Here is a 17,413-nt window from a genome sequence, read left to right on the forward strand (position 1 = left end):
ACCTGCGGCAGCAGTCATAAAAAAGCGGCACACAGTCATGAAAATAAGGACAAATGATGTGATTTTGTTTCATGCATCTTCCTTTCCTCCACTGTCATACTGAGGCAGCTCTTTGCAGTCAGGAGCCTCTTAGTGGTGTTCTGTCCTCCTTTACTGCCTGTTATGTGCTATAGCCAGGCTTTTATCTGTGTGGGAGATGTCTCCAGGCAGTCTGCTCACATGTGGGGTCCAGCATCCACCACACATTATAGCCAGTCTAACTCCCTCTTTCTACTCTTTAAATCTCTCTTCAGTATTATTAATGATTAAAGGAAGTCTACTAATATTGTCTTTAAAAGTGACTGACTTATTGGATAAATATCTGCTTACTCACAGAAGAATGCAGTTTGTGGCTGGGGGAGTCTATTTCACGTTTTTGTACTTATGAACAAAGGAACAAATGCATCTGGAAGAACTAACACAAAAGAACCATAACAGCATTTCCTAGGTCTTTACACAACAATAATAATGCTCACCAGTTTCTGGAAGAGATCGCCCACACACTGGTTGTGGCACCACTCCTGAACTCTGGGTAGCAGGGCATCGTAGAAGTCCTTGTGGATCTCATGGAGCTCCGTCACCTTGAAGAAGATGGTCTCTATCTGCTGGATGGTCAGCATCGGCTGGGAGGTAGTAGCTGCTGCCCTCAGAGGCTTCATGGGCTGGGACAATCAATGCAAGACAAGCATTACTGTGTGTGTGTGTGTGTGTGTGTGTGTGTGTGTGTGTGTGTGTGTGTGTGTGTGTGTGTGTGTGTGTGTGTGTGTGTGTGTGTGTGCATACATCCATCCGTCTGTCCATCCAACATTTTACTGTCCCAACGCTCTGAAATCACTGTTCATCACAGTGAGGTGTGGCATATTCAATTAGTGTCATATTCAATTAGCTCAAAGTCCTGTCTCTTACCAGTAAGATAGCCCCCAGGTGGCTGAGATATGTCTCCTCACTGGCCAGGATCCCTGACAAAACCCACTTCCGCATCTCCAACTCTTTCTCCTGATCCAGCTCTGTCTGTGTGTGAGAATGAGACTAACAGTGAATGGCAGAGAGAGAGAGAAAGAGAGAGACAGAGAGACAGTGAGAGCGACAGACCGGGTATTCACTTCTACCAGGCTTATTTGGTGATTCTAATTGTAACCAGAGCAGATCTTCCCTAATCCCCCTGGATGTTGAATGAGACCTCTAAACAGCTACGAGTAAAGACTGTCGTCTCAAGGGAACCCAATACATTTGATTAAATCCTGTTGGAGATGTAAAGGGCAGAGGCCAGGGTCAAAGATCCATTGTATTGTGGAGGGAAGCAATTGTTTTCCTAGCCTAGGATGGGACCTGTAGTTACTGATGGGTCAAAGGCATCAGTAGTTAGGTTTCTGACAGTCTGTCGCTCACGATTCCATTTATTCCGTTCCAGCCATTACTATGAGCCCATACTCCCCCATTAAGGTGCCACCAGCCGCCTGTGTTCGGTCGATATGGAGCTCATGCACAGAGCAGAAATGAATAGCTCTGACATTCCACAGCCTGAATACTAAGGGGGCACAAGAGGAGGCCTCCCCCTGGATTTAACCTTTGAAGATCAGAGAGCTGAGCACATCAGAGGAGGACCTAGGGGACACCGGAGATTGGCTAGGTACAGTACAATAGAGGTGGATGAGATTTATAGGGTGAGTGAAAGTGTGGTTGGAACGAGCAGAGCATCTCTATTAAATATACTCAGAGAGCCCAAGGCAGACTTATAGAGGATGGGGGCATTAACAGACAGCTGCACTGGGTGGAAAAATCAGACACATGGGCTTTAAGAGTAGAAGATGGAGGTATATGATAGTAGGACTGGCATTAACCTTACCGACAGGGTGGACTCCAGGGAGCCAGAGGAGTGTGTGTGCTGGCTGCTGCAGCTCTTGGAGCGGAGGCGAGGTGAGGAGGAGAGCGAGGTGCTGAAAGGCAGGAGGTCATGGTGCTGCTGGTGCTCCGCCGCCTGCTCCAGGTCATAGCCATAGGAAGGAGGGGTCACACTGTAGGGGACTTTTGGGATAATTACAGACAGATGGAGGGGATTAGGTGTGGTAGTGTAAAGTAGGTTCCAAGACAGTGGCACTGTGTGAATCTCTCTCTCTCTCTCTGACACTTCACACCCTTCACATGCAAGACATTCTCTCTTCTCCTCTAAAAACACCATTAAAGCCACTGAACAGGCAGTGAAAGAAGATAGAAATGTGTGATCAATTGTCATGACCAGTTTGACTGGAAACATTACCTCCCTCAAAAAAACAAATCTGTATTCATATTTGTCTATATTCATCTGCTCTTTGAAATAGTTTTTTTAAAAGTTAAAAACAATAATCCTTTGTTGAGACAAGAATATGGTGCAGACTCAATAAGAACCAAAATAGGTCTTACATCAAACACAAGGGCTTAAAAAAATGACTGAAATAAAATAAAGTTATTCATATCTATATATCAATGGTATTATATAAAAGCTACTGTACATTCAAAATAACTAGACTGACCTGATGAAAACAGCTCTGTCATTCAAACTCTAATGTGCTCTATTCCATTACATTCTGTGTCTCTGTGCTTCAAATCCCCTCTGATCTTCAGAGACTGTGCCAGACACACAGGGACCATCCTACAGCAGAGGATAAGCCAGGAGAATCGCAGCGAAAACTCTGATTCACTTGTGTGGTGAGGAGAAGCATTAGTCAGTCCCTCTACTCTCTGTACATAACATAATTTAACTGTACAGATGCAGCAGCAGTTCAAGGCAGCTATACTGGACAGGAGCTTAACCATAGTAATGCTTTATTTACATATCAACTCAATGATGACAAAAAAAAACTCTAGGGAGGGCACAGAGTATGAGAGCAATCAAAGAGGAATTCCTTCTTAATAATCACTCAGTAGCCACAGGTGAACCAGTAACCTGAGGGACAGATATTTGGGTCAATGGGATTTCCACCACTCGTTATCATATCTTCTCCTCTCCTTCCTTCTCAACCATGTCTGATTGTGGCTGTGTGGTTTTCAAGTTCATTCTTGGTGAATAAATCCAAGGTGTAGGGAAGTGGCCAAGGCTACATTAGACCTCCCCGTTACAGAGAGAGGACTAACCGCAGCTCTTCCTGCTCCTGTATTCTCTCTGGTTTGTACTGTAGGTGTTACACACAGACCAGAAAACACCCCCTTTAATTCACAATCACAGCAAAGCAGACATTCTGGGTGGAAGTGTTTACAGACACAATGCAACACAGGGGTCTATCTTGATGTGTTAGCTGCTGTTGTGTAGACTAGTTGTTTCCGCTATTATTCATCTATATAGTTTTGCATCAAGAACAGTTCAATCCCTTTTATTGTCACTTTGACTCACCAACAATGTCTACCATTATTGTCAGTATCTGTGTGGGAGAAGCACAAGCACCACCAGTGGAATGATACAAGCTGTGGTGTTTGTTTGTCTGTGAGGCCTCAGTGTTAAAATAGCTGTATGTAGCTGAAATACTGTATGTTCAGAAGTGGACACAGAGATAACTATACTGAACCAAAATATAAACACAACATGTAAAGTATTGGTCCCTTCATGAGCTGAAATAAAAGATCCCCAAAAATGTCCATACGCACAAAAAGCTTATTTCTCTCAAATTCTGTGCACATATTTTTTTACATCCCTGTTGGTGAGCATTTCTCCTTTGCCAAGATAATCCATCCACCTGACAGGTGTGGCATATCAAGAAGCTGATTAAACAGCATGATCAATACATACTGCAGGTGCATCTTGTGCTGGGGCCAATAAAAGGGCACTCTAAAATGTGCAGTTTTGTCACAGAACACAATAAGACAGATGTCTCAATTTGAAGGAGAGTGCAATTGGCATGCTGACTGAAGGAACGCCCACCAGAGCTGCTGCCAGATATTGAATGTTAATTTCTCTCCCATAAGCCCCATCCAATGGCGTTTTAGAGATTTTGGCAGTGCGTCTACCGGCCTCACAACCGCAGACCAAACCCAGGTCCTCCACATCCGGCTTCTTCACCTGCGGGATCATCTGAGAGCAGCCATCTGGACAGCTGTTAAACTGGGGGTTTGCACAACCAAAGAACTTCTGCACAAACTTTCTCAGGGAAGCTCATCTGCATGCTCGTCGTCTTCACCAGGGTCTTGACCTGACTGTAGTTCAGCGTTGTAGCCAACTTCAGTGGGCAAATGCTCACCTTCAATGGTCACTGGCATGCTGGAGATGTGTGCTCTTCACGGATGAATCCCAGCATCAACTGTACTGGGCAGATGACAGACAGCAATGGCATCGTGTGGGCGAGCGTTTTGTTGATGTTAACGTTGTGAACAGAGTGCCCCATGGTGGAGGTGGGGTTATGGTATGGGTAGGCATAAGCTACAGACAACGAAGACAACAGCATTTTGTCATTGGCAATTTGAATGCACACAGAGATACTGTAACAAGATCCTGAGGCCCAGTGTCGTGCCATTCATCCAGCCATCACATTTCAGCATGATAATGCACGGCCCCATATCGCAAGGTTCTGTACACAATTCCTGGAAGTTGAAAATGTCCCAGTTCTTCCATGGCCTGCATACTCCCATTAAACCTGTTTGGGATGCTATGGATCGACGTGTACAACAGCGTGTCCAAGTTCCCGCCAATATCCAGCAACTTCACACAGCCATTGAAGAGGAGTGCAACAACATTCCACAGGCCACAATCAACAGCCTGATCAACTCTATGTGAAGAAGATGTGTCGTGCTGCATGAGGCAAATGGTGGTCACACCAGGTACTGTATCTGTGATCAAGAGATACACATCTGTATTCCCAGTCATGTGAAATCCATAGATTAGGGCCTAATGTATTTATTTCTGATTTCCTTACTTTAACTGTAACTCTGTAAAATCTTTGAAATTGTTGCGTTTATATTTTTGCTCAGTGTAGTTCACCTCTGCTAGAAAACAGGAAAGAGAGGATTCCCGGAAGCAAGGAAGGCAGATGGAACACAGCCATGTGGAGTGGCCGGGGGCTGGTTGAGTCAGGCTGACAGTGGGACACCCCCAGAAACCATGACAAAGAACCTGAACAAACACACTGGGCCGTGCAGAGAGAAACCACTGTGTTTACTCTGGAGGAGCAGGCAAGGGGAATACAGGGGAAGTCAATGTGAAAGGCCACACTGAATGTCTGTCAGATTATACAACAGCAGTGACACTGGGTGAATAACCTCTCACACAGCCACAGAGGCCTGGAAATCACAGTCAATGGACACACACTGACCAATCATACACACAAATATATTTCAGTAAAATAGACATAAACTATAAAACATGTCTTAAAATATTATTTCTTACATATGAATTGATATGAACTAAAATACTGTTCACAGAGACAGTTATTTACATGGCTCTGGGATAACCATGCTTTTTAAATGCAGAATAGTTATCCATGGTAGCATGAAAAAGCAGGCAAGCTTCCCAACATTGAGTGAAGAGGATTTCACAATAGACTAGTTCCTCAGCACAGCTTAGTTCTCAGACTGCAAGGCCTGTTGCTAAGGAAGTGTCCAGGCAGGTCTGTCCAGAACATTCAGCAAATTCATCAACTTCAGAGCAGGAAACAGACATTCTGCACAAGGTCACCTTTTCACACAAACATCCCCCTCCTCCCACACGCACACATTTAGATTCATATTAAATAACATATATCAACTCTAGGACTGCTGTCCTTGAACCAACCCTGTGAGTTGTCTAATGCATTGACTTTTTCCTAAGTTAAATCATGGTAAAACATTTAACAAAGAAGTTCAGCTACAGCTCTGTGGGATTACCAAAGAGCTAATGCAGTTTCCCCTGTGCAGTATTAGTATGGAAAGCCGTTTTAATATAGTCAGTGGCCAGTTCACAAAAATGGTTCGCTCCTACAGACAGTGAGTCACAAGGCCATGGCTTGCTATATAAAGCAGGCAGACAGGCATTCAGTTACTTTTCTATTGAATGTTAGAATGGGCCAAACTAGTGACCTAAGTGACTTTCAGAGTAGTATGATCATTGTTGCCAGGGGCGCGGGTTTGAGTATCTCAGAAACATCCGGCCTCCTGGGCTTTTCACGCACGACAGTGCCTAGGGTTGACCAAGAACGGTGCGACAATCAAAAAAACATCCAGTCAGCAGCAGTCCTGTGGGCGAAAACAACTTGTTGATGAGAGAGTTCAAAGGAGAATGGCAAGGATCATGCAAGCAAATAACGGTAAACAAATAATAGCTCAGTACTACAGTGGTGTGCAGAACGGCATCTCGGAACACTCAACTCGTCGGTCCTTGTCACGGATGGGCTATTGCAGCAGAAGACCACACGTTCCACTCCTATCAACTAGGAGTCCAGTCGGCACGCGATCACCTACACTGGACAATTGAGGAGTGGAAAAACATTGCCTGGCCCGACAAATCCTGGTTCCTGTTTGGTCATGCTGATGGCAGAGTCAGGATTTGGCATAAGCAGCATGAGTCCACGGCCCCATCCTGCCTGGCGACAACAGTAAAGGCTGGTGGTGGTGTAATGGTGTGGGGAATGTTTTTCTGGCACACGTTAGGTCCCTTGATACCAATGTCCATTCCCCGAAGAATTCAAGCTGTTCTGAAGGAAACGGGGGGGTTGAACCGGTACTAGATGGGTGTACCTAATAAACTGTGTATATTTATCACATTTTTTTATATTAATAATGGAATTTTCTATATCAATAATTTATTGATTTAAAATTAATAAGGAATATTAAATATTTTTTATTTTACTTTGAAAATGTCGAGTAGGTTGTGTACATCAGTACGAAAAATATAAAATGTAATCCTTTTTTAGATAAACTTTTAAGGCAGCAAAATGTGAAAACTGTGCAAGGGGTGTGTAGACTTTCACTAGCACTGTAAGTAGGAGCATGCAAATGTAATCCCGGCCCCATGAAGTTCATTATAATAAATAACAATATATAAAAATGCTATTGTCGCTATCAAACATTTGAATTATTGCTATCAATAATTACATTTTTGATATCCAAAATTGTCACTTATATTGATGAATCATATAAATAAATAAATACAAATATATGTCTTAATTACATTTTTACAACAATAACTGTATGTTAAAACAGCTTTCCCTAGTAATAGTCAAAGCAGATGGGTTTACTCGTAAACACTATGTGGTTGAATGGTGGTAGAGTGTATCTGACAGTCTCCCCTCAATTAACCTCAAAATGGTTACTAATGTGCAATAGAGCTGTAACAAATATATTCTAATAACATTGCATAACAGTGCTCAAACCAACAGCTGGGGCTGAGAGTGTTTTAGATGTAGCAGCAAAGGACAACGTTTCTCTGGACTTTTAGTAGAGAATCCTGCAGAATTTAGAGGTTCTTTCAGCATTATTAAATTTGCCTGTGTTCTGATCTTTGGGTTTAGGAAGCCAAAGTTCATCAGGCTCAGAAAAGCTTTGGCTGGATCTGGAAGTTGTGTTCGTTTAGTGTACAAGTTAGTAGTTCCCGAGGGAGCCATTTTGCCACACTACTACAAATCCGCTTCTCTTTTATCTTTTACAATGAGACAGGGCTGACCTCGAAATAGCTGTCTGCTAGGATTCCAAACATAACAGGTTAACATGCTCTTAAATCCTAGTCCAGAGAATAACCTGTGCACTGTCAACATGCACTCTGTCCCTGTGGATGCAACAATTGTGGAGAGTGATGAGAGGTTTGACGCAACACACACAACAAAAGCATCAAGGACATATTCACAGACCTGTAATCCTAATCCACATGTATAGATAGATGAACCGACTATGATCCAGAGAGAAGGGGATTGACAGATGTGTTAGCAGGACAAATCCACAGAATCATAAACACAGAAATTCAACATCACAACTGTGATGTACCCTGCGCTCTAAGCAAGGTCACACACAGTTTTGGTGGGATACAGGATATCCATATGAATGCTAAAAAATAAATGTAAAAAAAGACTTGTCTTGAAGATATAGTTCCCTTTTCTTTCTCCCTTGGATTAAGACCGAGAGCTTGATTGTGTTGAAGCTGAATGTTGCTGCTATTAGAATCTCCATGTAATGCATGCATCAAAGCACTGTCACACTTCACTGCATTGGTTAAAGGACACTTAAAATATTTCTTTGGAGAGAAGGATGAACTCTGCATTTGTTCTGGAAATAACTAAAAGGAGGAAATGGTCCAGACAGTGATCAGAGTGACAGCCTGTAGAGATCCTGCCAGTCCCATCTGGACACGCATTAACTGGGATTGGATGGAATGAACAAAACAGAGTACACCAATTCCTCTCAATTGACAACCAGAATTGAGATTAAAAATCTGTTAAAATGAGACACAAATGTTAAAGGATTCTCCAAAGAAGGGGCTAATATTCCTTTTAAGACTGATTATTTGGGACATTATGGTCCAGGAATAAAAACTTTAGTATTGAGTGTAGAGGTCGACCGATTAATCGGAATGGACGATTAATTAGGGCCGATTTCAAGTTTTCATAACAATCGGAAATCGGTAAGTTTGGACGCGGATTTTGCCGATTTAAAAAATATATATACGTATATTTTTTACACCTTTATTTGACTAGGCAAGTCAGTTAAGAACACATTCTTATTTTCAATGACGGCCTAGGAAAGGTGGATTAACTGCCTTGTTCACGGGCAGAATGACAGATTTGACCTTGTCAGCTCAGCGATTCAATCTTGCAACCTTACAGTTAACTAGTCCAACGCTCTAACCACCTGCCTTACGAGGAGCCCAACTGTTACGCGAATGCAGTAAGAAGCCACGGTAAGTTGCTAGCTAGCATTAAACTTATCTTATAAAAAGAAAATCAATCAATCATAATCACTAGTTATAACTACACATGGTTGATGATATTATTATTATCATGGTTGATGACATGGTTGATGTCCTGCGTTGCATATAATCGATGCAGTGCGCATTCGCGAAAAAGGACTGACGTTGCTCCAACGTGTACCTAACCATAAACATCAATGCATTTCTTAAAATCACTACACAGAAGTATATCTTTTTAAACCTGCATATTTAGCTAAAAGAAATCCAGGTTAGCAGGCAATATTAACCATGTGAAATTGTGTCACTTCTCTTGCGTTCATTGTACGCAGAGTCAGGGTATATGCAACAGTTTGGGCCGCCTGGCTCGTTGCGAACTAATTTGCCAGAGTTTTACATAATTATGACATAACATTGAAGGTTGTGCAATGTAACAGGAATATTTAGACTTAGGGATGCCACCCGCTAGATAAAATAGGGAATGGTTCCGTATTTCACTGAAAGAATAAACGTTTTGTTTTTGAGATGATAGTTTCCGGATTCGACCATATTAATGACCTAAGGCTCGTATTTCTGTGTGTTATTATGTTATAATTAAGTCTATGATTTGATAGAGCAGTCTGACTGAGCGATGGTAGGCACCAGCAGGCTCGTAAGCATTCATTCAAACAGCACTGTCGTGCGTTTTGCCAGCAACTCTTCGCAATGCCTGAAGCATTGCGCTGTTTATGACTTCAAGCCTATCAACACCCGAGATTAGGCTGGTGTAACAGACGTGAAATGGCTAGCTAGTTAGCGGGGTGCGTGCCAATAGCGTTTCAAACGTCACTCGCTCTGAGACTTGGAGTAGTTGTTCCCCTTGCTCTGCATGGGTAACGCTGCTTCGAGTGTGGCTGTTGTCGATGTGTTCCTGGTTTGAGTCCAGGTAGCGGCGAGGAGAGGGATGGAAGCTATACTGTTACACTGGCAGTACTAAAGTGCCTATAAGAACATCCAATAGTCAAAGGTATATGAAATACAAACGGTATGGAGAGAAATAGTCCTATAATTCCTATAATAACTACAACCTAAAACTTCTTACCTGGGAATATTGAAGACTCATGTTAAAAGGAACCACCAGCTTTCATATGTTCTCATGTTCTGAGCAAGGAACTTAAACGTTAGCTTTTTTACATGGCACATATTGCACCTTTACTTTCTTCTCCAACACTTTGTTTTTGTATTATTTAAACCAAATTGAACATGTTTCATTATTTATTTGAGGCTAAATTGATTTATGTATTATATTAATTTAAAATAAGTGTTCATTCAGTATTGTTGTAATTGTCATTATTACAAATACATATATATATTTTTTTAATCCGCCGATTAATCGGTATCGGCTTTTTTTTGGTCCTCCAATAATTGGTATCGGTATCGGCATTGAAAAATCATAATCGGTCGACCTCTAATTGAGTGTAGCACAATGACAGTCTCTGTCACCTCTGACAGCATGTTTATAGATTAGAAAAGATATGGCACCTTCTAAACATTTTTTTATTATGCTGTTAAGAGGTTTGGACACGTTCTGCCTCCACTAAATGGATTCTCATCCTGATCGTGTGATCACTGGAGAGACAGCTGTCAGCTAACCGAGAGGAAACAAGTGTTACAATGGCTTTTACCATCCAGCATGTATGGAATGTACAAATAGAAAGTTATACAGGTTTATCAATACAAATCTGCTTTACTAATCCTCAGCCTACAAAGAGTTGCACTTCAATCCCACTACTACGAAGGTGTCTTTTCATCCCTCACAGCTAACACAGGAAGGGATGGGTTGGGTGGAGTGGATCTTTCAGTACTGCATAGACTTCATTTCAGCACATCTGGTTTCTCTCTGATTGAGCTTCACCCATCAGGTTGAAAAGAAACAGGTCTGAAAACATGGCACCTGCAACGGGGCGGTGGCACTGCAGCCCTGAAAGAAGCTGACTGGGTGTTTTGGCAGATCAGCAGAGTGCGAGCCAACCAACCATCAGCACATTCTGGCACATCTGAAGTGCCCTGTTGAAGTGGGAGGGAGCCCGACCACAGGCCCAGTAGGAGTAGTGAGGCCCACCAGCTCTGCTCAGATCGGTTATGGGACAGCCTAAAATTAGCACCAGCCATTGAGCAGTGTAGGTCAGAACTCAGTTGCCCAGCCCACCACACTTACTAATCAGCGTGTTGAAATAGCTCAGGGTGGTCACAGTAATGCTCTGTATAACAGAATATCAAGGTTCAATAATTGCTCCAGTCTGTGACCTACAGCATAAACAGTACCAGTCAAAAGTTTGGACAAACCTACGCATTAAAGGGTTTTTCTTTATTTTTACATTGTAGAATAATAGTGAAGACATCAAAACTTAGTTTTGTCTTCACTATTATTCTACAATGTAGAAAATAGTCAAAATAAAGAAAAACCCTTGAATGAGTAGGGTTGTCCAAACTTTTGATTGGTGCATACACAAACTTGACTGATACAGTGAGGGTGTGATACTAGCAGAAAAAGAGGGAGAGAAAAGAGGCAACCAACACAAAATGTGTTTTCCCCTCATATCATAAATTATTCAGATCTCACACACCGTGTCTCTTATCTTCTTTTTTCCAATAAACCACAAGAAACAGATTGCAGACACACACAATTCAACCCAAACAGATGCACTCACATGAGACAGTCTAAGAGTTGGACACACAGAAGGCCAGGTTTAGAGGCTTTTCCTCTCAGCACTGTGGACAACCAGGAAATGGGAGCAAAGACCAGGAACTAAACATGATTATTCCCTATAATTGTGCTTTCAGAGCAATTTCAAGAAAAGCTGTTTAGCTTCCAGGAGGAATCTTCTTATTAAGGACTCATGCTTGTGGATATGCATATTTGTTCTACAATACATCTTGTTGAAGTAAATACATGAAATAGTACTGTCTGCCAGAAGCAACATCCACAAACTAATTATTGTCTAACATGGCCCAGGCTGTTTGTGCAGAGGTGAGCTCATCTCATATAGCACATTACCATCGCTGTGTTCCCCCACACCCCACAAGCAGCTGAAACATTCCATAAACACGTGGCTTGCCAGCCAGCAGCACAGAGGGCCCTTTGAATAGGACCTGTAAAGGGAGCTAAGACCAGGGGACCAGGAGACAGAGCACGAGGGAGGATTAGAGAGAAGAAGGAGGCCTGGAGGGAGGGCCAAAAGATCAAACATTTCTCATGCATTTTTACCATTATCTGTAAGAAAATATATGGATATGGAAAACAGCCTGGGGTAGACACAAATACTTTCAGATGTTCTATTCAATCTGACAGTATTTCTCATGTTTCAGAGTTAAGGGTTGAAATAGCGCCAAGTAGGCTACTGCCCAACCGTTAACTCCTATGCTGGTGTAACTTGAACTGGATAGGGCCTGCTTATTTGAGAGATATTAATGGTGTGTTTGTCCCTTCGCTCCATCTGATTGCAGTTGGCAGGTCCCTGGCCTGCTGCTATGATCCCCTGCCAGCTCTCCAGGCACACTCCATTCTGTACCATTTTACCAAGTCACCCACCCAAGAGGACAGGTGACACTAAACACAGAGCTCACTCAGGGTGCACAAGAGCTCTTTCCCTTTTCTGTGCTGGCCCCACTTCATCTAAATTGTTGGACACGTATCTTGTATGTAAACTCAATGGGAGGGAGAGGTTAAATAATTGTTGCTTCCTTAACCACTAAAAGCTCAGAATGTTGACATTCAGGTACAAAAAAGAAACCGTGTGAGCTTCATCAGGAGCTCTGAAATATTCATGATTGGATCGTAAACCTGGAGGGTGGGCCACCACCGCCTCTGTGATTTCTCCTGTGGTTGCAAATACAGCCATGGACTGAGGCCAGACACGCAGACAGATAGGACCACTATCAGACCGCCTGAGTGACAGCTTTTCATTAGTGTCAAATGAGACATACAGACCTGTCTAATTGATATTAAGTGGAAGCTGCTCTTGGCCTGGCACAGGTTCACTCAAAGTGCAGACATTCTAACAACACAATCCCCAGTAGACCTTCTTATAACATACTCATGATTAGCCATGAGTCAAAGTCCTGGCAACTGGCATATGCCTGTTATAGTGATAATTAACTATAGCAAAGCAGACAAACCATAGAAGTGGCTTCCATTAAGCCACACAGCTAATCAGCAGCTCTGTTCACAGCTAATCAGCAGCTCTATTCACAGCCAGGAGTGACAATTGGTCTAGATCTCCACATATGAGGAGACTGGTGCTCATTCTCTAATTCCTAGGCTATTCTAGGAAAAAGAGAACTTAGAGATTTGTACATTTTAGACTGGCTGTTTTCCGAAGATTACAAGCGGGAGGTGTAGCAGGGTTTGTAGAGTCAGTGTGGCAAGGACAGAGGCCCATTTATGCCATTCAGTACTGTACCCAATACTAGCACTGTCCCTCCTCCTCAGGCAGACCCAAAGTATGCCACAATGCCAGACAGTAAAACACTAGAGGTCTGCCGGGTAGTCAATGCCACCCCATGTTTGACTGGCTGTTTGCTCATGCAGTCACAGAAAAAAAACACATCGCTGAGTTGTTTTCTTTCTTAAAATGTAGCAATGACATATTGCAACTTTAACTAATTAAAATGAAGGCAGTGCCATCTGATAGGAACATATGAACCCTCCTAAAGCTACAGTAAATATTCACCAGAACGCTTACGTAACTAGAGCACAGTGGCCCTTTATAACATTGTCATTATAAAATCGCTTTCGCAGATTACATGGAATTTATTGAATGCTGCAAGGAGTTTTATGATAAATCAAAAAATGACATTTCCCACACTCTCTAAAAGTCAGTGCCCACAACAGAGGACAGCAGTTTGTCATGCTCGCCTCAAAACTACTGCTTATCACAGCACTGATCCAGCAATGTATGCAATAATGTTCCTACGACATCAGAAAATAAATCCAGATCTCTGTTAATCCACAAAGCACAGTTTGCATGAAGTGATCCTGCAGCAGGACCGTTACCTCAGCAGCATGGCCTTTAACTAAGACAACCACTCCAGGGACAGGCTCAGCAATGTTTTTGCTGGACATTTAATCAGAAAGCTGCGGCAATCGCAACTTTCTCTGTATCTGACAGCCGCTTTCCCTATTTTCTACAGCTCAAGCTGCATTGGTAAATAGGTGTTATTGTGAAGAAACAATCAAATGTAAGACAATGTGGAAAACCACACATTACAGTGTTATTGCACTGTCATAAAGCTAAATATTTGACCACAAGTCTCATGAACTTGTGGACTTTGTCAGAAGAGCCACACACTGGCTTACTGTTCTCATGCTGATTATTTCCCAGACTATTTGCTTGTTCATTGCACGTTTGGTTTACAATCCTATGCTTTCCAGCCTATCACCTTTCATAACAGCCTATTCTCAACAATTGCTACCAAAAAAAAGCTTTCTGCTCTTCTCATATGAATTATCATAGCTTTTATTAGTTAAGCCTAGCATGTCGGAAATGGAAGACAATGAATGACCCTGACTGATTTACTACAACCGACAGTCTGCTTTTATGACTTCAGTGAAATCATGTGATATTATGAAATATGTGGCATTGAGTCAGCCATTCACTTAGACATGTCTATACCTATTTGAGTCATCATAGACCTGAGCAACCAAAAATATCTCAATGACTGTTCGTTTAGAGACTAAGAACAACACAGGGAAGAAGACAGCACATCAAATCGTGACCTTTCCCTGTCAGTCTGTGGCTAAGGAAATCAGTTCTAAAGACTAACGAAGAGGAAATCATCATTTGGCTTTTTTCATCTCCACCAAAATAATATTTTCAAGACCAGATCAAAGCAGTTAAGCATAAGCGTAAGAGAGGGAGGGAGAACATATTTTTGTTTGTTTTTCCTCAGCTGTCTGGAACAAAGTGTTTTATAAAACATACACCCTGTCATGTATTAATGCTTTAATAAATATTTTGCATTGAACTCACTCTCTTCTCTCTGTCCTTGCAGTACCTAGTACCACCCTATCCCACTTAAACATTGTTGCAGTGTCAATACGCTCTACATGAGTGACCCTCCTATTGTGTTCACACATCACAACAGGAAACACTGAGGACTGAAATGTTGATGGGAAGCCATGTGACGATGAGCCCTCCATCCTCTTTTTAGTGAGAGTTATCAGCCCTTTCCCTCCCCACCCCCAACAAAGAGCCTCCCTAAACGTATCACGCTACACAAACCCTTTTAAGTGAATTACTCCTAGACAAGGACAACAATGTTGATGTGTGCTGACACAAAAACACTCTGGGTGGACAGGGCCGAGCGACTGGGCAGCTTGAGGGCAAGCACTGTCTCAATCAGGGCATCTCTAGAAGAGACACCACTCAATCGTAGAGAACAGAAGGGGGAAAGGGGGCAGGCATGCTTACAAAGTGAAAAGAAAACAGTCGTACAATCCACAAAGAATCACACAAGCACTAGGGTGCTTTGCAATGGTGGGCTGTGCTAATGGTTTCATATAATCATTGTAAACAAATTAGGCAGAGCTATAGTACACTATAGCATCATGTTGCAGGTGCACATATAAGCACATCGCTGCCTGAGGAGAGATCAAGGTTAGGGCAAGTACAGGCATCTCTAATAAACACATGAAATGGCAGTGGCTATTGAGCACTAAAGATGCATTAACAGTTCTTGTGCTTTTTTACATAAAATATAAATAAAAGACTTGAGTACAAACGGACAGTATAAGGACTATGACCTTGTAGACCTACCCAGATCTCCATGGAGACTGTTGTCATGCGAGGTCCTACTGGACGTAGTGGAGTCCCCATCACCGGGCCAGATCTGGCCTATTTTACGGACACCCACAATGGAGGCCTCGGACACCAACACTTCCTGCTTCAGATGTTTCTGAGACAGTAGGGAGGGCAGGCTGCTGCTGTCAAAGGACTGATGGGAAATCTGGGAAGGCGAATTACTTTTCTGCCTGTACATGTGATTGGTGGTAGGACTTGGGGACACGTGACTTGACTGGCCAGAGGAGAAGTCTTCCTCGCTGGACGTTAGGTTCTCATTGGAGCTGCAGTCTGGGGTGTAGCCACCCCCAACATCGTAAAAACTGCCAGGTGAGTAGGAGCGCCTCGGCCAGTTTTGGTGTGAGTCCTCCTCCACACTGTGGTCCCTGATGTGAATGACCCTCCCCTCCCCCTCTGCCATCACCCCCCCGACATACACACTGGTGTAGGGTTGACAGTTTGCCGGCTGTCTCCCCCCATTGGAACGGATCACACTGTCCTTGAGGAAATGTGGGTTCACCTCTGTATCATCATACAGCCCATTGTAGCCACAGCCGCCCTCTGTGGACCTGCATCTGAGCACAGATTTGCGGATCTCCCCCATAGCAATGGACAGGTTCCCGGGCAGGGAGTGCATGGACCTGTTGCGCTCCATTTGCATGGCCTGACAGCCCAGGCTGCTGATCGTATCTGAGACCTCCCTATCATTGACCTTCACGAGGCCTCTCTCGTGGTGGTACTCCATGTTCACGTAGAAGGGTCTCTCTGTCCCTTCAACCCCCTTCCCATCTCCAGCTGTGTGAGAGTTGGCTATCTTGATGCGCTCGAAGGTGGACCTCAGTGCTGCTACTGAGCTCATGCCCACCCTGTCCCTGTCCAGATCGGTGTCTGGGGGACCCACAGTAGGCATATGGGGGGACAACTCACCCCTCTGTTCGGAGGGAGTCACCCCATCTACCTCTCCCTCTGGATACTGTTTATAGTTCCCTGTGTCTACTGCCTCTCTTGGCTGCTCCTCCACTGTAGGCTCCTCATCTATGTGGGATGTCTGGGAGTCTGAAACACTGGATTGGTCTCCAATATTCATTAGGGACATCCTCTTGATGCCCCATCTCTGCCCATCATAAGCCTTCCTCTCCTTGGCCAGTAAGGTCTGCAGGTAGATCATCTGAAAGCGCTCTTTGTTTTCCTCTAACTCCAGCTGCCTGATAGATGACTTGCATTTCTCCAGCTCCTGCTCAATATCACCCAATGATTTCAGCTCCATGCTTGGGGCGTCTGACTCAGGGAACTGGGCTTTCCAAGCCTCCACAAAACCTACTGGTTCAACCATAGTTTTTTTTGTTTTACCTAGTCCACTGAGAATAGAGTAATAGAGTAGAAACTAAGTTTCTACTAAACTATATGATACGTTTCCAATCAAAATAATTTCTAAAGCATGACTTATAATGGCCATTAAAAGCTATTTCCACACTCCACTGACTGAATACATTTTTCATAAGACTCATGCAAAAAAAATGTCTACTTAACATGCAACATTATATTATAGTCAGATCGAGTGTTTACGGGCACCAGTGAGAATGACATGAGGCCTGTTGTCAAAACGAGCCAGTTCAGATACCTGCAACAAAAGAATAAAAAAGAATAAGTGTCCTTCCATATCTTCTGTAATGTCGGTCACAAACAATTATTCTTCATTCATCGTAAAAGCAGAAGCACT

At 43.1% G+C, this 17,413-nt stretch overlaps 1 protein-coding gene across 1 annotated transcript in view; it reads right to left on the reverse strand.

The window, feature by feature from the left end:
• The window catches only part of LOC120061665 (breakpoint cluster region protein-like), a 37,894-nt gene that overhangs the window by 20,285 nt on the left and 196 nt on the right, over positions 1-17,413 (reverse strand). Inside the window, exons 2-5 of the mRNA XM_039011592.1 lie at positions 15,670-17,314; positions 1,886-2,064; positions 946-1,050; positions 516-701 (exon numbers count right to left, since the gene is read on the reverse strand). Coding sequence (XP_038867520.1) covers positions 516-701; positions 946-1,050; positions 1,886-2,064; positions 15,670-17,026 — 1,827 coding nt within the window. The 5' untranslated portion in view covers positions 17,027-17,314. The remainder of the gene's footprint in view (positions 1-515; positions 702-945; positions 1,051-1,885; positions 2,065-15,669; positions 17,315-17,413) is intronic.

The sequence above is a fragment of the Salvelinus namaycush genome, chromosome 1, assembly GCF_016432855.1.
Source record: "Salvelinus namaycush isolate Seneca chromosome 1, SaNama_1.0, whole genome shotgun sequence".
In the NCBI taxonomy this organism is placed as follows: Eukaryota; Metazoa; Chordata; class Actinopteri; order Salmoniformes; family Salmonidae; genus Salvelinus; species Salvelinus namaycush.